At 41.6% G+C, this 22,170-nt stretch overlaps 1 protein-coding gene across 2 annotated transcripts; it reads right to left on the bottom strand.

Moving 5' to 3' along the window:
• Positions 1-774: 774 nt before the first annotated feature.
• KCNG4 (potassium voltage-gated channel modifier subfamily G member 4) lies at positions 775-21,504 on the bottom strand. Of its 2 annotated transcripts, none has more exons than XM_068150852.1 (3): positions 21,163-21,504; positions 19,491-20,290; positions 775-2,308 (listed from the first exon to the last, which is right to left on the bottom strand). In XM_068150852.1, the coding sequence occupies exons 2-3, from the start codon at positions 20,238-20,240 to the stop codon at positions 1,523-1,525; spliced, it is 1,536 nt and encodes a 511-aa protein (XP_068006953.1). In that variant the 5' UTR covers positions 20,241-20,290; positions 21,163-21,504; the 3' UTR covers positions 775-1,522. The 2 variants fall into 2 exon arrangements, with proteins under 2 accessions (XP_068006953.1, XP_068006954.1); XM_068150853.1 differs by lacking the exon at positions 21,163-21,504 and adding an exon at positions 20,706-21,138.
• Positions 21,505-22,170: the final 666 nt, after the last annotated feature.

Genomic DNA, 22,170 nt, shown 5'->3' with positions numbered 1-22,170 from the left:
CCATGTGGGAGACAGATCACAACTCCTGGAAGTACCCCCAGGCTCCAATCTGTGCCTGAAATCTGGAACTGAATGGTAATTTTGCTGAGCTTTGCTCTATCACAAGGTCATGGGAACTTTTGGAGGATTTAAGACGTGGAATAATGAAAGCTGAAAATCTGGTTTAAAAATAATGTAGGCCTTGATTCATCTCAGTACTTAAATACATGTCCAACATTCAGCACGTCAAAGCTCTGTGGATATCAACAGGACTGCTGCAAACTGAGGACCTGTGAGTTGACACACACCCTTGCATATAGGGGTTTGCACAGACCTGGTCTTTGCTTCTTGGTGTCAGTTTCACCAGCTGCATTCACAGTGTCTAAAAGGATGAATTGTAAAGGATCACCTACAATGTCCTCTGGAGCGACATTGCTGACTTCTGGGTAGTTCAGAAGTTTGTTTGCATTAGGAAATCATAGAAGGGTTTGTGTTGGAAGGGACCTCAAAGATCGTCTTGTTCCACCCCCAGACCATGGACAGAGACACCTCCTACTAGACCAGGTTGCTAAAGGTCACATCCAACATGGCTTTGAATACTTCCAGGGTTGCAGCCTCCCCAGATTCTTGGGGGCCCCACTGCCTCTCTGGCAATCACTCACTATACTATTTATACCTATGGATATTTCTGAGACATCATCTCATTTTTCAATAACTCTTGGTTTTTTACCTTTCTTCCAGAAAAGCCATCACCATTCAGTGCAAAAGATAACACCAACTCTTTTTGATGTGGTCAGTAAGCTTGGAATTTTTTTATTCCTCATTATTTTTATTCCTCATTATTACTTTAAATCAGTATATGAAAAAGAAGTTTGGAAGCTCTTGCTGCCTAGTAAGAAACATTCATGGTTTGTAGACCACAGCTGCCTTTCAAGCAAATTCTCTTGCAAGCACAATGTATTTTATACAAAAGCAGTGCAATTTGTTATTTATAGGTTGATCATCTGGCTACAGGCAAACCTTGAAAGCTTTCACATACAGTGCTTTAATTTTAAGCTTATTAGTGGCTTTAGATACAGAACTCACATTTGTATTGAGGCTGCTGCTTCTGTGCCTGGTAGATGAGCATTGTTTAAACACTGGTGTGTAGCCCTGAAAGAATCCATTCTAATGCTTGGCTCAAGATGTTGCAAGAAAGTTGGAAACTCAAAGGCAAATAAAATTACAAGTGTGCTTGTGCCAGCAGAAGCTGTTCTGTTTGTTACTAATTCAATATTAGGTATACAGCAAGATACATGACTGGCAGAATCAAAGTTTATTCTTATTAATCACAGAGAAGAATGAATATTTATTGTTGAATAAACTCTGACTTTTGACATTCTCAAAACCTCCAGCTTCTTCATGAGGAGTCGGAGCAAGCTGAGTTGGTTCGACTGCTTATTATACCTATGCTGGCATCATAACCTATGTTGTTGCTTTGCTTTGTGTATTGTAGTGATGTGTACCTTTCTGTTCCTTTCTTGGGAATGTTTTGCAACCAAGCTTAGTTCCCTGTGTAAATGTATTTGATGGGTGATGCTTGATCCTCCAGGATCAAGCTGTCTGTCTCATTGAAGGTGTCGCTTTCACCAGAGCGATTGGCATTTTTCACTCTGTTGAGCCGGGACTGCAATCGTTCCTGTTCCTTTCTCAGCTCTGAATAGGAATGGGAGAAAGTGTGGAATATTGATGTTGCAGGGAAAGACATGATGAGAATCCCACTGAGGATGCTGCTGAGAGCCACCATCTGGCCTGGGACGCTCCGTGGTACCATATCTCCATACCCTACAGTGGTCATTGAAATGATAGCCCACCAGTAAGAAGCAGGTATGCTTGTGAATTCGAGCACCTTCCCAGACTCATTCTCGGCGAGATAGACCAGAGGAGAAAAGAGAGTGACAGCCACACATAGGAAGAGTAAGAGCAGGCCAAATTCCCGTGTGCATCTCCGAACTGTGAGGCCCAAAGTCTGCAAGCCCAAGGAGTGTCGGGCAAGGCGCATTACATACAAGATCCTCAAGGCACGTAAAACCCGTAGCACCAAACCAACCTTCTCCAAGTATGTGTTGCTGCTTGGTCTGTCGTCCTCCTCATTTGAGTCATCCTCTGAGAAGATGAGCGAAACATAATAGGGTGAAATAGCCAAGAAGTCAATGATATTTAGGGGTCCTTTGAAGAACTGACACTTGCTCCTTGCCTGAATGAATCGGAGGCAGAACTCCAGGGAGAACCAAGCCACACAGATGGTCTCTATGACGAAGATGTAATAGCACTTCTGGGAACACTCACCCTGACACAAAACAAAAAGAAAATGAAATAAAAGAACAGCCTGTGAACCAATATCCAAAAAACATTAAGGAAGAAGCAATATGTATCTGCTTGAGTCATTGGTATCAGAAATGATCGGCTCCCAACTAGCAGGTAGTCATATGGCAGCCATCTTTCAGTGGTATATAAATTATTATGAGCATATGAAATACCCTAATGAATAGATATATCTACCTGCTTATTTTTATTGTGTTGCTCCTTCAAGTACAAAGGAAAGAAACTTGTTGCTGCATAAAATCTTGGCATGCAGCCTGTAAGTCCCCACTTTCTGCTCTCGAAGAGAAATTAATTGAAACTTGACTGGTTTATAAGCCTACACAAAAAATCAGTTTCTTTTCAAAGAAAGATTAATGTTTGAGTGTCTCTGTAAACTTCGGATGCTGTTCAGTGCATGGTGCTTCCATAAGTGCTGTGCACACCAGTGCAATTAAAAGTGGTTCAGAGATACTTATCCAGTCATCTAAATCTTTTGGCTCAGTTATGCCACATACAGGATCTTGTTTCTTTCTGCACATACAAATGTTTTAATCTAAAGGAAAATGAATACCCACCCAGTAGGTGAAACTTGCCTGGAAGAATCCCCTCCCAGTACAGAGGCCACATGATACAAGCAGCGTTTTCTCAGGTGCATTATCTAAGAGATTGCCATATTCTACCTATCTTGGATTCATATTTTGTATTTCCTGAGATGAGCTTAAAAATATGAACCCTTATGTGGGCTGTTCTGGTGAAATGAAGAAGCAAATGTTAAGTGAACAGGTAATTATTTGGGTAAGAAAGCAACTTGTCCTCTACTGATGGGCATCCACTAGGTTAGCATCCATCCAAAGAGAACATCAGTCACAGGGACTGTGGTGCACACAGTGCCTCTTTCATATGTACAGTGTCTGCTCACTGATTCCAACTGGCAAAAATCAGACCAGATCCTGCCACCATTTTTTTCCCTATAGAAGATAAGAAATAGCAACAAAAGCAGCATGTACTGCTAAGCAGCTGGACACCTACCCCTGAAAAGAGCATATTGGCTTTGAATACTGATGTCACTGCTTTCTTACACACCCTATCCATCCTGTGATAGAAACATTCCTGTACAGAGAATTAATATGTTCTTAAGAAACCTGGTCACATGATTAGACTACTGCTGGCTTTTTGGTTTTAAGCATTGTGATTAAGTTTATTGAAGAATGCCACCTAGCAGGTACTTGTGTGACATTTTCCCAGTGACAAGCTGATATTTACATTAAGCTCTTGCATTGGTGCAAATATTTGGATTACAGTTCTAATCCAAACTCATTTCAAGTGAACTGGAGTCTTTCATGGACTTTGGCTGACTTTGAAGCACCTTTTTGTGCTTTGCTTTGCTGAGCATGTTGTCAAAACACTGAAGTGTATGGGGTTGGGATTTTTGGTAAAGATGGGAAATGTCAGCTCTAACTGGGAATCAGAGAAGGGCATTTCCTAGAGTCACAACCCTTTGAAAGTCCATACTGGTCTCAGAATATGTGTCCAGAATATGACTCCGTGTTCCAGAAAACCCAAACATACAAGCAGGTAATTCCATTTAGCAAATAGCTCTTTCCAGGTTCAACTTCAGTAGGTTCAGCAAGGTTAAAGAGTCTTTACATTCTCCTTATATTCATGCTGAACAGGGACTTGCATCTCTGAAATGTGCATAAGTGCAAAAGATCAAGCAGAATTAGGGACTATGAAGAGGGATTTAATGCAGAGAAAGAATGTCCTTTTGGGAGAGCAGAGTGTCCATGTGTTATTCAGGAATCACTGCAGACCCTTGGTTCATTAAAGGCTTTTTGTAACCTCTGTAGAATGAAGCCAGATGTTGTATGCATCTTTCCTGATAGCCTGTCTCTGAAATGAAGCAATTCAGAGAAGTAGTTCCTGACACAACATTATCCATTCCCAGCCAAATTTCATGAGCAAAATTGATTAAATACCCCATGGGAAGCACATTACTTACTACCAATGTTCAGTTCTCCTCTGCACTGCATTGTGATGTTGGGGGTTTTAGAGTGTCTTGTGATAGAATAGAATAGAATAAACCAGGTTGGAAGAGACCTTCAAGATCATCACGTCCAACCTGTCATACAACACCACCTAATCAACTAACCCATGGCACCAAGCACCCTGTCGAGTCTCCTCCTGAACACCTCCAGTGATGGCGACTCCACCACCTCCCCGGGCAGTCCATTCCAATGGGCAATCACTCTCTCTGTGTAAAACTTCCTCCTGACCTCCAGCCTGCACTTCCCCTGGTACAGCCTGAGACTGTGTCCTCTTGTTCTGGTGCTGGCTGCCTGGGAGAAGAGACCAACCTCTGCCTGTTTACAACCCCCCTTCAGGTAGTTATAGAGAGCAATAAGGTCACCCCTGAGTCTCCTCCTCTCCAGGCTAAGCAGCCCCAGCTCCCTCAGCCTCTCCTCGCTGCTCTCAGGGGTAACAAGTGGTTTTGTTCAGTGTTTATATCCAGTACTCTGTGGTCATCACATGTAAGGTCATTGGTTCTCTGAGGTTCCCCATGTAAAACGGTAGCATATCCCTTATGTATAGGTTTTATTCTGTCTAACCCTCAGAACAATGTAGATCTGTAGCACTGTTTGGGGATTTTTCCTCTCACTACACAGTGGACTGTCAAGATCATAATTTATCTCTTAAAATAAACACCACAGAAAGTGATGAGACTTGGCCCTGGTGGAGTTAATGACTACAAGATCAGGTTATAGTCCCATGTGGAGTAATTCCCATGGCAGTGCCTAGAGTGTATTGATGTTTGCAGAGCTGCTGACTTGGCTTGATGAGATTGCTTGCAATCAGCACTTGTGTTAGGCAGTGTTCACTTTTTCTGAGTCGTAAATTATTTGTACTGCGCAGCCTGGACCCTGCACAGACCTGCCTGTGGTCCTAGTGATGTGGCTTGTGAATTATGCATTGTTTCCATCCAGATTTATTTTATTTTTTGTTAACTAGACTAAATTTTCAGCACAGCTATTACTTATTTACCTGTGTGCATTTACAGGTGGCATTGCTGTTGGAGCTTCGTGTAGTTTTCACTATTCCTTCCTTGGAAAATAGAAGCAAAGATGCTTGGTTTGCTGAAGGTTTTAACCATTAAGATCTAGGGTGTCTCTTGAATTGAGGGTGAAATTGCAAGGTATAGCATTGTCAGGACCAGTTGGGAGATTTTCTTTTCACCATCCTTGGTTGTTTCACTATTCTCTACAGAAAGTCATGTGTACAGAGAGTCATATTTAGCAAAAGCAATTGTGCAGTCAGCTTCCAAAATGTGTATTTCATTTTTCAGAAGAGCATCCTTCAAATCAGACTTTTCAGGAATGTTATTGTGTGCTTTATTTCTCTTCATGCATAGTTGTGGATGTAAGGGATGATGAGTTCTCCCCTGTTGCACACTTTGTCTTTTTAATGTGCTTTACAAAAGATACTTCAGAAATGTTTGCATATGATTCAAATCACAGTTCGCTTTTTCTGCTGCAGCAAACATAAGAGTGACAATATCACAGTCTCTGACACTGTGACTAATGCAGAGATTCTCTGCTTCACCTTTTTTCAGGAGACAGAAAAAAAAAGGTGTGTTGGCTTCAGACATACCTGCACTATGTGAAGGCATGCAGCAAAGCCAGCCCCATTTCTGTCAGAGGGAACTGATTTATCCATGCAGCACAGTAGTTCTGTGTGGAGGTGACTAACTCAAGCCTAGAAATACTGCAGCTGGGTTACCATCTGCCAGAAGGACTATTTCACTCCATTACCTAGTGTAGACATGCCATGATTTAGTCAGCCTATATACAAGATCTGCCAGAGAGTCCCAAGCCTCTTTCCTTGCCTGTCTCTACTCCTCTGTTGACAGTGTCTGAAAAGAGAATGTGGCTCTATAATATGTAATTTTATTTCACATTGGGAAATAGATTTCATCCAGTGAGTTTATATGTGAATGGTTTATGTGTTAGGAATATTTGCATATCTTAAGTGGTACTGATAGAATAGAATAGAATAGAATAGAATAGAATAGAATAGAATAGAATAGAATAGAATAGAATAGAATAGAATAGAATAGAATAGAATAGAATAGAATAGACCAGGTTGGAAGAGACCCTCAAGATCATCGTGTCCAACCTATCATCCAACACCACCTAATCAACTAAACCATGCAACCAAGCACCCTATCAAGTTTCCTCCTGAACACCTCCAGTGATGGCGACTCCACCACCTCCTTGGGCAGCCCATTCCAATGGGCAATCATTCTCTCTGTGTAGAACTTCCTCCTAACCTCCAGCCTAAACCTCCCCTGGCGCAGCCTGAGACTGTGTGCTCTGTGTTCATAGAGTATCCCCCCTCTAATGTCAGTCAGTCTCTTGGAGAATTCTTGATCCTTTTTGAACAACCTATTCAAAAGCACTGAATATTGGAACAAAGGGGAGAGGGGGGTGGGTAAAGGAAATATTAAGCACCAAAGCAAATTTCTGTTTCTTCCACTACTTTTGATGATTTTTTTTTCCCTCAGTGTGTATTATGTTTCACTTACAACTGTTGCTCTGTCCACAGAGCAGGTAAAATAGCATACTGACTTAAAATACTGTATTATTACCAAAATACAGATGCCTTTATGTCAGTGGTAGATTTCCAATTTGCTGTTGTCACCAAATTCCTGATGGTTGTTTGTTAATTTCAGTGAAGTGACAAATTATGGCCCACATACTCTCATGCATGAAAGATATTTTTGTATAAGGGGCCAATAAAGGCATTTCTGCTACATATTTCCTGTTTCTGAACAAAAGAAACAGATTTGGGAAAATCTAGTGATCAGTGCTGCCCACACAAAACACACCAAACTTTCTCTTGACCTCACCATTAACTATGGCAGAATTCAGAGATTTTATTTTCAGATCTTTTGAGTCATTTTTTTTCCTGGCTTCTTTCTCCTCCTGTCTGCATTTTTGCACCCAAAGTACAATGGCATTCTGGAACCCATAAAAGCTCCAAGATAGTGTGGTGTACTGAGAGATTGGCCTTGGGATGGGCTGCCCAGGGAGGGTCCCTGCAGGTGTTTAAGAAGGGACTACATGAGGCATTTAGTGTCATGATCTGATTGATTAGTTAGGATTGGGTTGGACTTGATGATCTTGGAGGTCTCTTCCAACCTGGTTGACTCTCTGTGTGTGTGTGACAGTGAACATGAGAAGATGAGGCTTTATTTATGACTACAGCATATTTTGGTTGAGCTTTATCAACACAACACTTTGATGCATTTTACACTATCATAGCATCAATCAGTACTCAAACTATCATTGACCGTGACAGGAGAACAGTTATCACAAAGCCAGTGGTGAGTGAGTGTCTAACTTTGTACTTTATTCATCCTGGAGATTCACTTCTGAACAGTGGAAGACTTTATAAGGATTTATGAAACTTGTCTCTCGCAGAAATTCTACAATGTCTGATATAAAAGTAAGAAAATGAGTGTCTGGTATTGATCTTACGTAGGAGAAGAACATTTGGCTCGGCAATGAAAGAAACAATATTTTCTATGTAAAAGATATATGCTGAACCTCATGCCTGAAATATTGAGTGATTTCTGAAATTTATAAAGCACCTCAAAGAAGCAAAGGAGCTGTTTCAAACTTCTGTACCACCAGAGATAATAAGCATTTCAAGCTTCCTTTTCTTTATTGCCTTCTGCCGTGTAAGGCAATGTCTCATTTTCTGGATTCTCTTAGAGTGTTTATAGTGTTACAGTAGAATTGCTCATTTTAGGATACTTCTATTAAATTCTCTTTAGATATGAAAAAAACAGGTTCATAATAAAATAAGAATGGCAGTACTGAGACCAGTTAGCCCAGTGTCCTATTCCCACTGCATGAGAAAACAGGCTCCCCCAGGCAAGTCTCCCAGCTTCCATTTTCCACTCCAAAGCTTCCTGAGCTGAAGGTGGTGTTTGTGTAAGCAACCTGAATTGCTCTTCTATGGATTTTGGTCTTTGTTTTGTCTTCTACCTATTGCATGGAGGCTAACCTGTTTTTTTTGCTTTGAACTAGTCCCTGTTAGTTTCATCTGACACTCCCAAACTCTGTCATTGGAAGGGCTACTTGATTGACATTTACTTGTTCCCTGTTATTTGCAATTTTCTAGACCTCTTTTGCAGCCACTGGCATAGTTTGTTCCCATCCTGCAGAATTCTGCCTGCCTTAGTCCTAGCATGAAGTTATTCCATCCTTGTTGCCTTTCTCTGGCTGTTATTGAGATGGAAGGGACTGAGACGGCAGTTTTCAAGTGTAGATGAGCTGTAGGTTATATAATCAAATTTATCTCCTGTTTGTGATCAAGAATTCAATAAATTGTGCTTTTCTATTGTGCTTTTTATTGCTTAAGCAAGTTGGATCTATGTAGGGACAATGCTTAGAATACCATATTTCTAATAGAAATTTTGTGACTCTGGGAAGCGTTCCTGCAGCTTTCTTGGAGTATGTTTTTCCAAAGGATGTGAGGTTCAGGAGTTCTGCACCTCCAAGGTCCAGGACTGGCCAGGGTAATGTGCAGCAGACCTCAGTTGCACAGGGGAGTTTACAGAAAGGAATTAATTCACTAATTCTGACTTCAAGCTAAATAAACTTAAGATTTGTGCCAATTACAAGATAAATTTCCTGGTCAAGTGCCCACTTAGTTTACCATGAAACATTAGTCCAAGTGTAATGGCATCTAGGAGAATAAACAAAATCAGATCTCAGAGTTATGCTGCATTAACCTATCTCACAAGAAATATGAGTCTCATCCAGTCAAAATAATATCTTTACATACATCAATGATTGTAGCAATATCCAGGGAGACTGAATCATAATCTCCCTGTGGAATACGTATCTTGTCTATCCACTGTGGCTTTCAGATGCACCTCACTTGTTACATTTTCTAGGCAAGTTAAAACTGTTTATTTACACATAACTGGATGAGAACCAAGGAAATATTCTTATACTTCATGGTCTGCTCAGTGCTGACCATTTGTGTCCTGTCTAGTTGCATGCAAAGGGCTGGAAAGTTGTTCTGATTCATGACCTGATCTGCCAGTTAATTTCCTGCTGCCAAAGATTTACCCTAGTGCATTTTGCTGCGGATATTTGCCCTTTGGTTCATTTTGAAGTGTTTTTCCATAAATGCTGAAGCAAACACATCATCTGTTATTCTGCAACTCATGCACTTCAGTGTGTTTCTCTGTTGTGGTTTAACTGAAGCCAGGACATCCTCTTATAAAACTGTTCAAGGATTCTCTGCATTTGAGCCTGAGTCTGCCTGGCCTATTAGCAGCTGAAGGCTGTGTTGCTTACTTATTGAATAAACAGAGCTTTTACCTCTGGTCCCCTCACCAGTATCAACTGAAACAGATTCTTGTAAACAAGACAAAACCCAAACAAATCCTTAGTAAGCAAATTCTGGAGTGTAAAAAGGGGGAACAGAACTATCTGAAAATATCAAAAGGAGGCTTGATGAGTTTCTCTTAATGTGAAGAAAATCTGCTCTTCCTGTTACATTGGATGGATGGTGCTGTATTGGAATAGGAATTGGAGAAGCACCAGCTTTCTGCCCTTGGTGTGACAGTCTCTAAGTGTCTTTGACAGCAGTCTGAATCTGTTTTCTGTGGTGTATAATTTGGGATTTCACAAAATCTATGAGTAGAAGTCTAAGATGTAAAACAGGCAAACCTGCCACATTTCACATCATCTCCTTTCTATGCTCACCACTTAATTCTGTTCTTAATGATGTTTAAGTGTTTCATGTGTCAAATAATCTATTTCCTAGTTAAATGGCCAAACTTTCACCATTATTTGTAGAACACCTTGCTAATGAGTACTGCTTGATCAGGGTATGGATTATTTCACAATCACATCATCCCTACAGAGTATTTTCAAGGCTTTAGGATCTGACACCTTCTCCCAGCTAGATCCACCCCAAAAGCAGCAGTGATTTCTTCCAAATGAAGGCTGGTTTGGTGTTCAGTCTCCCTTACTAAATAGTCTCAAAACATAGCAAGGAAGTAACTGACAAAGCAATACACTTGTCTCTTCTTGGTTCAGAATCCTACTGGAGTCCTAAAGTAGAGTTTCCTTAAATACAGGACCTGACCTGCTTAGCATTCTGAAGTCAAAGGACAGACTGCCAGAACATCATCTGCCATGCCAGAAATATGTCTGGCTTTGTGGCTGATGCAAGGTCACATCTGCTAAACCTCCCCCGGCAGGTCCAGATTTTGTTTGGCACATCCAGCTGCAGCCAGTTACTGTTCAGATCTTTCCCACTGCTCCACACTGTTTTGTGGACAAAGGCCAGTGTCCAGATGGGATCAGCCTGTATTGTGGCTATCAACCTGCCTTCTGCCTGCTTGTGGTATCTAACATTTAGAGATGCTTATCTCAGCAAGATTGCTCTTCTTGCAGTCTGGCCTTTTGGCCCATGCAGAGTAAAACCATTCATCCCTCTGTCAGGAGGACTTAGAAACAAAACTTACAGGATTTCTCCTCTCTGTCTTGATGGGGTTCTGAGCAACCTGATATAGCTGGAAATGTCCCTGCTTACTGCAGAGGGGTTGGACTAGATGTCCTTTAAAGGTCCCTTCTAACTCAATGCATTCTGTGATTCTGTAAGACCAAGGCTGCTGTTTCCTGGGCAGGGTGCTGATTTCCAGCCATTTGTACTTCTCAAGGTTATAACCAGCCAGTGTATCCTAGTCTACAGCTTCTTCCTACAAGCTAATGTAATAGTAAGGAAACAAGCTTTGGTTCTTGCTCTTGCCTGTCCATACATCCAAGGTGATGCATCTACAGGGTGAGGTTGCAAGTCTGGAGAGTGGTTAGGCAGGAGCAGAGACAGAACAAGACCTCCTTGTAGGGAACTAAGATACCTAACCAGATGCCAGCTGCTCTTATCCCAGTCCACAGCAGCAAGTGAGCAGATGCAGGGAAGAAATCCCTTTTGGCTGCAAAATGATGTCTCAGTTAGGAAGTGGTGTGCCAGTCTGTGCTCTCTGCCTACCTGGAGCTGTGGGATCCAGCTGCAGTGCTGCAGGTACTGCTGAATCACTGCGACCGCATTGCTGCTGTCATTTGAATAATTAAACCATGCTCTGCTGAATCAAATGATGGTTAGGGAGAACTTGGAAACCCTTTGTTATGGATCACTTCAGTACTGGGATTTATGGTTACAGGCTGGTACAATATAATCAAAAGGTTTACAGCCTGCTGAGAAAGAGGCTGTAACCTGATTTCCAGAATGATGAGCTTGTTAAAGGAGGGCTGCATACTCTGACCACAGAGCCATTTCCCTCTCACTTTGCTTTATGGGAAAGAAGCCTGGCCTTAGGAAAACAATTACTGCAACTAGTGCATTTGAGGAAACTAAACTAATACTGGGATTTTATTAATGTAGACATTAGAAAGAACATAAAGGAAATTATTATCTCTGTACCCACACATAATTATCTCAGCTGGGGCAAAAGTGTAACTAAAATAAAACATTTCAATTAACTCTTAAGCTCAGATCCTTATTCTGCAAACACTGTGAGAATCAGTCAGAAGACTATGAGTTTGATTTAATAGAATTTGTGACCTCAGTGTTTGTGTTAGGAGAAAGGTGTGGAAATATCGTCTTGTTTTTCTAGTAAGAAGTTTAAGAGGCTTCATGTTGTAACAGTGAGGAACAATATAGTCAGAACTACAGGGTATGGGAGGATGATTTCCTGCATTTCCAGTTTTTCTGCTGATCAAATAATTTGCTTTGTTACCCTTTCTTCTCCACTTCTTTTCCTCACTGCACTGTAAGTTCTTTGGAGCAGGAATTACATGTTATTTTACCCGTGTAGCATAGGGTGTACAGCAGTGTCCCAAATGTGGCTCTGTTACAAGCAATAGGAGGTGCTGGAACTATGGCAAAAACCACACTTGCTGCATGAACCTGCTGCAATGAAACTAGCAAATGGATTTGCTCAGAATTAGAAGGCCTGATGGTGAATTTGACTGCAGCAGTAAACTGAAGAGTCCTCAAGGATTTTCCATCATCTGCAAAGAAGAATTTCTAAAACACATAGGAATTTGAGTGGCTATTTGTTTTTAGTACTTGTTGCATTATTGCTGTGAACTTGGTGGATGCATTGATTTGGGATAGTGTTTTCCAAAGATAGATTTCCTCACTCGGAGGAGATCCCTATTTTCAAACAAAAAAAGGCATGTAGTAAGTAATCATCTGTGCTGAATCCCTTGAGATTAATCGAGGACAGTGAACAGGATTTTTACCTTATTGTAGGTATTCTGAACTTGAAAGCAGCAAAGGGGAGAAGGAAGTCTTTTTCCCAGTGAGGAGCACATGTGCTGGCACATCAGACAGCAGTGGATCAACTGCCCATTGCACAGCAGCTGGAACAACTGGGTGTCTCCCCAGGATAGCGTGCGAAGCCTGGAGACTTAGTGTTGCTGGGATCCAGCCAAGACTGGATGAACATAAGGCAAACCAATAATGTCTAATTGTGCTTTCCAAACACTGGACCTTGTACTGGCAGAGCCAGCTTTGGGAAACCATGCAGAATCCATTTACTCACTAAGTGTCCAGACTTCCTAAAGAAAATAGTTCTCTCTGACAGCAAGGGTAAGCTGAGACACAGATGTTCAGCAGCATTTGCCCGCCACTGGTGCCCCTTTGGAGTTATCTAGAGCAGAGCTTAAGTAATGTGAACTTCATCAACGTTGTACATATTAGATTTAATGCTAAAATATCCAATTCTGCTTGCAGATCCTTGGAAAGCAGTTACTTAGAATATGGAACTATGAAATCAGAGTCTTAACATAATGGTGCTGTCTCAAGGTGAAAGTTCTTGATGTTCCTGAACAGATGTGCAAATGTGACAGTTTTAGGCTGTGCCTTTACAGCTAGCTGCAAATTTTCAAGGAGGAGAGCTCAAAAAAAGGCAGATCCCATAAAGCAATAATTTATATATGTATATCAAAAGTCCCAGGCTTGAATATTCTGTTGTTCTGTGGCTTCTTATTTAATACATTTCTTAAACTGTTATTAATTTAACTAATTCAGTCCATGAAGCAAAGAAGTTAGCTGGATTCTGCTGTGCCAAGTGCTCCTAGTAGACTGAGAGCATTTTGGTGCTTCAGTGAAGCATGTTTTCCTGCTTTGAAGCACTGCAGTACTTTCATTACTAACCAAAATGGTTAGAAGAAATCAGCATTGCGCAAGATGACCAGATCATTCAGGAGAGTGAGTGTCCATAGTAAGTCTCCTGAGAAGAACCCAGAAAATGTACTGAGCAGATGCAATAAAACCAAAGCTTGATTTTGTTCCAAGTAGTTTCAAGTCATATGTATATGCCACCATGTTTATAGATAGGCATGAACACACACCCCCACCCCCCCCCCACACCCCTTTGTAGTCTTACACTTTTCAATGAGCATTAGAAGTGTTTCTGAAAGTCAACTTTTCATTTATATGTTTGCAACACAGCAAGTCATTCTGGGCTGTGCTTTTTGTGATGTTTGCTTACGTTAGCAGGTTAAGTTTGAGCACCGAGTTACAGTGAAATAGTCCTGCTTTTAAGGTGTATTCTAAACAGTGTCTCACTTCAGTAGTAGTACTCTGTCCTAGTCATTGAGAAAGATATTTTTTTCAGCAGGAATCATCTTGCCCTGGCTAATCAGACAGAAAAGTCTTTTTACATCAATATTTAGAGCCCCTTATTTAAATACTCTTATCAATGGTAGGCAGCAGTATCTGTCAAAATCTGGCTGTTATATTGAAGCCACCAAAGGTGATTTCTTCTAGCAGTTTTCCAAATTACTTTGATGAAAAGGCTTATCTTTGCAGATTACATGAGCAGCATAACTAGGTTATACTCCTTTCACTGGCGCTCTCCAGGTGGGTTATTATCTCCTCCAGTCACTCCCAAGATCTCCAGGTTTTTCTTTAATAAGCATACTAGAGATATTTAATCTTACCTGCAGGTTGTGGGCAGGGTTGAAGCTTTACATTCTAATGCTTTTGTAATGGCTTGAGTACTGAGGATGGACCTTCTGCATGCAGATCTTCACATACTGAACTGAGTTTCAAGCCAATGGGTGTTCTTATAATTAATATTATAGCTGTTTCAACGCTAACCCTGATGAAACGAACAGCTGGTTTGGTTTTCCTTCTCTTCACAATAAGACCATTGAATTGTTTTTTCCCCTATAAAGTAAAATTCTTCCACTTTTGAAGAAAATGCGTTTCCTCTAGTGTACAAGCCAGATATGCTGGGTTTAGTATCATACAGAAAATAACAGTGACATCAAACACTGAAAAACATGTCAGAGCCTTCAGAATTATAGTGTCATAGAATGCATCAGGTTGGAAGAAACCCTCATAGGTCATCTTGTCCACCCCCCCTGCAGTGAGCAGGGACATCTCTAACTAGAGCAGGTTGCTCAGGCCCCCATCAAATTTGACCTTGAATGTCTCCAGGGGTGGGGCCTTCACCACATCTCTGGATAACCTGTTAGAGTATCTCACTACCCTCACTGTGAAGAATTTCCTCCTAATATCTAACCTAAGCCTTCCAAGCTCTAGTTTAAAACCACTGCCCCAGAATAATGGTTCTATGTTTTAGGTACTGGGTGCTGTTATTCTCTTCTTCTTGTCTGGATTCTCAGTGTGCTCAAAGACTAAAATGTTACTCTTATAAAAGGAATTAGATTTTCACATAATTAAATGACCTCATAAATAGAGGGTTTGAAAAATAAATATTCTGACTCTCAAGATAAAATCATCAGATCTGACAATGCTGCTCTCAGCTTATGTCAGATATGCAATTCATCAACTAATTATAACCTACTCAAGGTCAGTTAGGAGTAAACACAGAAATCAGTAGTAACAAGGGCTGACCACTCACTGATCACCCGAGAAGAGAGGAAGAAAACAGTTGTTTTCTTCTCTCTCTTAAAGCACACTTACATACAACATCTTGTAAGTGTGATGTGTGGGGAGCCATCTACACTGGAGGAAAATGGTTTGGTTGTTACTGGTGCTGAAGGACTGGGAATGGGAATGGGGTTTCTTTTCCTTTCCTCCTCCTGACCTTAACTTGCCTGCCGGCCTGAAGAAAAGACCTTGCTGTATCCATTCTGCTGAGTCATTTCTCTAGAGGATGCCAATTTTAAGTACTCAGTATAAGAAATTTCTCTTCCTAGGAAAAATCCCAAGAGTGCTTCAAAGCGGTCTCCCTGTCCAAGTTCTTCTGAGGTAGTCCTAGTCTGTAGTTCTCTGGTGTAATGAGGTTTCTTCCTTAGGGTTAGATGTGCTGAGTAGTATATTCCAGTTGCATGCTGATTGTAACTCTCATGTGGGACTGGGTCTTTTGGGGAACCTTAATGGGACTTTTGCTTTGTCTCTAGTGAAATGATCTTAGTTCCTTTGGGGGAAAAGCTGGTAGATTGTGTTGCTTCAGCTATCTTATCCTGTATGTATGGTGTCTGTTTCAAATTTGTAATTGTCTCAGGCTACCAGCTCAGATCAATGATAAACAGAGTTTCTGACCTCCAAATATGTTTGTTGTTGGGGTTTTTTTCACTGTCTCCACATACACATGTGCCTTGATTTCTACATTTTGACAATACTGCACTTGCTTCCTTACTGAAGATGCACTGGTCTAAAGAACAGATGCAAATATCTTAGATAAGGATGTTGTGCCACTGGAAAATGTGGTTTATGCCCAAATAACATGATTTATTACTAATGAGTCCTCTTTCCTTAGCACCATGTATAATAAATCCCTTTACATATCTATTTCATGATCAGACTTCAACTTGAGGTCACTACAGCTATGCATTTACTGCTCTAGAGTTTTCCTGAGATTTTGGCCTCTTTTGCCTGGGGTTGTTCACTCTGAGTTGGGATTCAGGGCAGGTGCTTATGTGAAACATAGCTACAGAATTGTTTGCCCATCTCTATGTGGTTTTCTTTCCTATCTCTAGTGCAGAGTTTCCTAAGTATCATTTGACATATTCTGAAGTTTGTGCATGGGATCATTTATAACAGCCCATTCTTGATTTTACTTTCAGCTCTTTTCCTGTCTTTAAGCTAACCCTCCCCTCCCTTTTCTGCAGCCTGTGGAGATGGCTGCCTTCCTCCCCTCTGGTTGCCAGGGTGACTGGGCTTCCCTGATGCAGATGCTCTTGCCTTGGCTCCTTGCCGTCCCTCTCCCGGGGACTGGAGTTTTCACTTTCCTTCGGATGGTAAGGACTCAGGTTTGCTCTTCCGCCTGTCCAGGCAGCTATTCTCCCTAAGCAGACCTGGTTTAGGAACTGCTGAAAGGATAAGTGATTGCATGTGCCTGCGGGGTGGGATCAGCCAAGCTTCTGAGTGAAATAGAAGTCACCTTGCATTCTTTATCTCTCTCTCTCTTTTTTTTTGACTCTGATCCTTCTGCTTGAGCTGGAGGCCAGCCAGTTCTCACTCAATGTGGCTGAGATGATGAGAAAAAGGACCCTAGAGTGGTACATATGCAGCAGAGGTAAAGCCTTTTTTATTTGTATTTCAGAATGAAGTCACTTTCCAGTGTTTGTGATATTGGTGATTGTATCCTTGCAGTACTTGTAAGCACTTTTACCACAGAGGTTTTGCCAGGCTTGACTTGGAGGTGAATAAACCTCAGAACAGGGCATCTTCAAATTAAGGCGTGGAATTAACAGGTTGTTCAGGGACTTTACTGAAGGAATTTGACTGTTTGGTGTCACTGAGAAAGCAGAGATTGTGAAATCTTTATGCTCAGCCCCAAAAGCCAAAATTTCTAATTCTGCATGCTTGTCCCAGGTTGCTGGTAAATTTTGGAACCCCTTTCAGATGTCAGCCAGTGAGCAATTTTGAGTTACAAATCAACACAGAGTTGCAGTTTGCGTGGGTATGACTCAGCTGCAACCAAGAAGTAGTACATTTAGTCAGTTAGGTTCCCTGAGTTATCTCTCTGCTTCTGGCTAATACGCTCTTTGGAGATCCTAGAGAGACATTTTTAGGTGCTGCAAGCTAAGAATTTAGGGATGGAAATTTAGAAGGGTTTTTATTTGACTACCATTTAGTAGTACATGTTCTCTACTTTTCCACAAAGCATGAGTATTTTGCATCTTGTATTCCCCTGTGCTTTCTCTGACATAGTTTTAGATGGCTCAAATAACAGAATTTTCAATCCTCTGGTTTTTGTTTCTGGGGGACAGTCACAGAGTGCATTGGACTGGTGCTGTTAGTGTAAATTATGGAAATGTTTGGACAAATGTGGTCTTTTATCCTTCACCCCCTTCTCTTCACTTTCAATATTCCATATATTGAGCTTGTTTTAAAGTAGTTATCTATGTGCAAACCTTTGTGTAGCAATGGCATGGGTGTTTTAGAGGAAATCCAGGAGCAGCAGCTACATTGCAGCTACCAATGTACTCCTAACCCTCAACATGCTTCCCTTGCTAACATATGGTTAATTATTTTTGAAAGACATAACATAGTACATCTATCTGAGCTCTGAAACATTATGTGCTCTTTCTTTTACCTGACAAGTGTTTATAAAAGCTTCTCCTGCAGTGGTTGGGAAATTAAGATGAAATGCATCAGGCTCCTTCCATTAACAAAGTTAGTAGGAAGCACTTGCTGGAGCAGTTTGTAGTGGTTTTGCATCTAGCTGCAAGAAGGATGTTCTATATTTAAAGCACTTCCTTGGAAGAAGCATTGGAACAGTGTTACAGTTTTTCCTGCCAAAAGTAATAGCTGGGGAAGGCTGCAAGAGCACCAGACTTATAGCTGAAAGATAATAGTCATCCTATGCAAATGTGAGTTAATATTTGAGGGGTTAAATGGAACAGGAAATGATCTTCAATTTCAACCTTCTCTGCTGTCCTTAGTTTTATTGAGACATCAGTTGTGTCATGACATAGTTTCACCATGGCTGTGCTGCTTTGATTTAGTGCTTGAGCAGTAAAATATGTACAGATTTTCATACTGTGCACACTGTGCTGAGCTGTAAATGTAAAAATGACTTTATTCTGTAAACACAATACTCTGAGGAGTGGCTTGTCTGGTAGCAGTGGTTGGGACAGGGAGTGTATTTGACCAGGATTTCCTCAACACTTGGGAAGGCAATTTGCAAATGAAGTGCAGGAGTGGTCAAGGTTATTTGATGTCCAAGGTTATTTGATGTCCAAGGTTATTTGAACAGAGTTACTATGTCCAAAGTAACTTTGGATTGTGACTTTCCTCTGTTTTATTGTTAGAACAGGAAATCTCTAAAAAGCTGAAATACAACCATGTTAAAGAGAAAATCCTTCATATATGATTGAGACTTGTTTTATTTGCCCTGAATTAGTGTGGGGGACTTACTTGAGAAGGGTTTAAATGCGGAGAGCAGCTCAGCTAGTATTTGGCATCACTCCCACAATATATACATATATATGTGGGCAAATACAGAATTCTATTAGCATGGAAATTCCATTTTTGGAGGCTCAGCTTTGAAGTCCCAGTATCTGCAAAAATACTTCATCTGTCTCTCATCCTTTAATCTTTACACAACTACTGAAATTTAACATTGTAAAAATTAATGACTCTCTCTTCCTCCTGAAAGATCTGACTGTATTTTCACAAAAGAAGATACTTGGCTGTTTTAAAAGTAAAGATGTCAGAGGAAAAATCTATCTTTAGCTGGCATGCCCAGATGAGAAATTGCTTCTAACTAGAGAGTAAAGCATGTTGAAAACTCCACAGTGTCAGTCTCAGCACTACAGCGCTAACAAGTTAACTTACACTAGCAACTGCTTCTTGAAAAGGAAACACAATGCTGTTTTAGAGAGCTGCAACATCTTTTCTGTCCAGAAGCTCCTTCCTGTATTGTAGCTAACAATGTCCACATTATTCTTAACTGAATATCACTTTGAAAATGTTAGATCTAATTTAAGCCATCGTTGCATTTTCTTTTATAGACCATTTCATTACCAGTGACAGTTTTGAACGTCATGGCTATGCATTTTGTGTACCTCTGTTGTCTTTTAAATGAGGTGTGCCTAGCAAGACAGATACATTTCTTTTAATCCTGTAGTTAGACCAGTTAAAAAGGACTGACTTACCCTGTCTTCTTCAGCTCTTAAGTCTGGCATTGTGCTAACACAAAGGCTTACAGCTGTGGTGGCCACAAAGAGGATGGAGAGACAAGCAAAGACTTTTCCTGGGAGTCCTGACTGGGGATTTTCTACCATATCTCTGAGTCTGTTCATAAACTGTCCAAATTTGGTCTTCTCATCCAAGACACAAGCAGCTTCTTTGCTCCTCCGGAGGTCCTCTTCTTTGCGTATCTCGGCCAATTCATGCAGTTTCTGAAACAGTTTCCGGAAGCAGCAGTTCTCCAGGTTGGATTCCTCAATCCCCCAGTATCTCAGCTCCTCCTGAAAAGACAAGGCACACATGTCTCTTAAGAGCATCAGCTTCCCTGCTGCTAGAAAGCTAACAATCATCCCAAAAGCGTTGGGGTTCCTGTCAAAGAAGAACTCATGGGTGTCTTCGTCATAGTCGTCACACAGCTGAATTATTTCTTCATAGCTGCTGCAAAACTTTAGTTTGCTCAGTCTGGTCAGGGGAAATTCATCTAAAGTACTCCAAGGTAGCAGGTACTTGATGCCTCCAACATTTATCATGACCTCTGTCTTTACATCGACTGCAGAGACTTGATCAGGGTGATAAATCCTCCTGGCTCTTTGGTAATGGACCCCTTTGACAGGAGGGGTTTCAACGGAGACAGGAAAGAAGTGGCTCAAGGAATTACAAGAATTGTAGCTAATGTTACTATAGTCTTGGTCACTGCCTCTGGAGAGAATAGGCATCTCTAAGAGTTCTCACTGGGACATCCGAAATGGCATCAGACCAGGGTTATCTGTCAGCCAAAAGATATAGGAAGGAGGAGAAAACATAACAGAGGTTATTGCAAGAGAAAAGTTTCCGGCTACTTTCCTAAATCACAAAATTACTAAGTGCCTCTTTTGTAAATAAAAGTCAGCTCGATGCTGCTTCCTGAATCCTGCAGCCCGTGAACGTGCTTTGCTTTGCAGCCTCATTGGTTGTCTGGCAACACAGAGACACAGCAGAGAGCTACAGCCTCATTCATAATTCTCACGGAGGGTCGGGTGCCTGCGAATCCAAACGTGAACAGATCGCTCTCATCTCTCAGCAGATCTCGGCTGTCGCTAGATCTTTGTGTTGTCCAGTGGTGGTCGCTTTAGTTTCTATAAACCCTTAAACACACATTCACTCAACTGAGCTGCTTAACAGTTATTAGAGTGATCAATTACCTGCTGTCAGCTGCATGCAAAGTTCCTAATTGCTTGAAGTTGAGCGCTCATTGCCATTCCTCTCTTTCACTGCCCGCCCGTTCTGCCTGCCCGGCAGGCGTAATGCAAGGATTAGCTAGGAGATGTTTGTAAAATGCCTTAAGAGGCAAAGTGCTGTTATCAGTGATGATTATTCTTATCAACCTGGTCTCGTGTCGCTGCAAATTGCTCTGAGGATGTCGGGAACGTTTGCCCACCCAGGAGAAAACTTTGTTAGACAGAGAGAAAGGGAAGTAGTTTATCAGCTCCGGGCAGGGGGCGGAGGGGGAAGCAATTGAAAGACACTCCCCCGCCTCGCTTCCCCCTTTCAGGAAAAAAACCCTGGGGTTGTTCATAGTTGCTAAGCATTCAGAGACATTTATTACCCCAAGTCAGTGAGCTGCAAAAATTGCAAGGAAACTTCCCCGAAGTTCCTTACCTCTGCGCCACGGGCTGCTGCCAGGTGCCTGGCGTCCCCGCAGGTGAGGTGCACATGCTGCAAACGGATCAGCTCTCCTCGGAGGTACAATCTAGCAGAAAGACCTGCGGGTACTTTGCAGTATTGATTACATCAAAAATCACTGTAGCACTCTGGAGATCGCAGTCTCTTTTCTCTTTATTTCTTTCCTGGAAAATACTCGTATGTGTTCGTGTAATGTATGTTGCACTAATAGATCCTTTGCAGAGGAGACAGTGTCCTAAGTGGCAGCTCTTCTTCTGGACTCCTGGGGCTTCCTGGTGAAATATGCTGAGTGAGAGCTGGTAGATCCTGCCCTCTCCCTCTCTCTCCTCTGTTTCCCTTGGGACTGTCAGTGTGGTCCTAGAAGAGGAGGGGAGAGGGAAAGGGGGAAGGGCTTAGAAATAATCTCTCCAGCATCGCTCGGTCTATTCAGCAGGCAGCAGCAGCAGCAACTGGGTAAGAACAGGGAGTACAAGTACAGTCTCTGGCTAATGAGGTTTAATAAGAAGTAAATTCTGGCAAACCTCCTTAATAAAATAATTTTTATGTCTATTAACTCCTTCCTATTAAGTTCTTCTGTTGTAGTCATACCACAGCTGCTTGCTCTGGACAAACCAGTCAAATTCCTCAGGAGCAGTTTCCATGCCCTGCATCCCTTCTGAAACTGGGGCTTGCTCTTGAATGTCTCTAGATAGAGGTGAGAGTTTGTTGGGTCCTTTGGCTATGAGGGAAGTGTTTTCACCCTGTAAAAGAAAAGAATAGGTTTGGGGCACTCACTTTGCCAGATCTGCAGTGCTTTTCCAACAACCGAGAACTGCAGGGTTTACATGTCCCACTGTGAGTGTGAGTGTCACGTGGAGAAGTGTTTATGAGCTTGACTTTTCTGCTCTTCTGCCATTTGCTTGGTAGGTAAAAGGTGCCCTTTGCTATGTTCCCATGTGATATCTGTGGGACTTGGGCACTGAGGAGCTGATGCACCTCGGAAGT

Source organism: Melanerpes formicivorus, unplaced genomic scaffold (assembly GCF_026170545.1).
Source record: "Melanerpes formicivorus ecotype bairdi unplaced genomic scaffold, bMelFor1.0.p_v2 SCAF_20, whole genome shotgun sequence".
NCBI lineage: Eukaryota > Metazoa > Chordata > Aves > Piciformes > Picidae > Melanerpes > Melanerpes formicivorus.
This window is presented reverse-complemented; position numbering and strand designations above follow the sequence as displayed.

Bases quoted from the DNA above. Each gene is read 5' to 3' on its own strand.
- KCNG4 (XM_068150852.1), bottom strand. From the start codon at position 20,240: ATGCCTATTCTCTCCAGAGGCAGTGACCAAGACTATAGTAACATTAGC. The intron at 2,309-19,490 runs GTAAGTCAGTCC...GTTTTGTGTCAG, and splicing joins TAAGAGCTGAAGAAGACAGG to GGTGAGTGTTCCCAGAAGTG.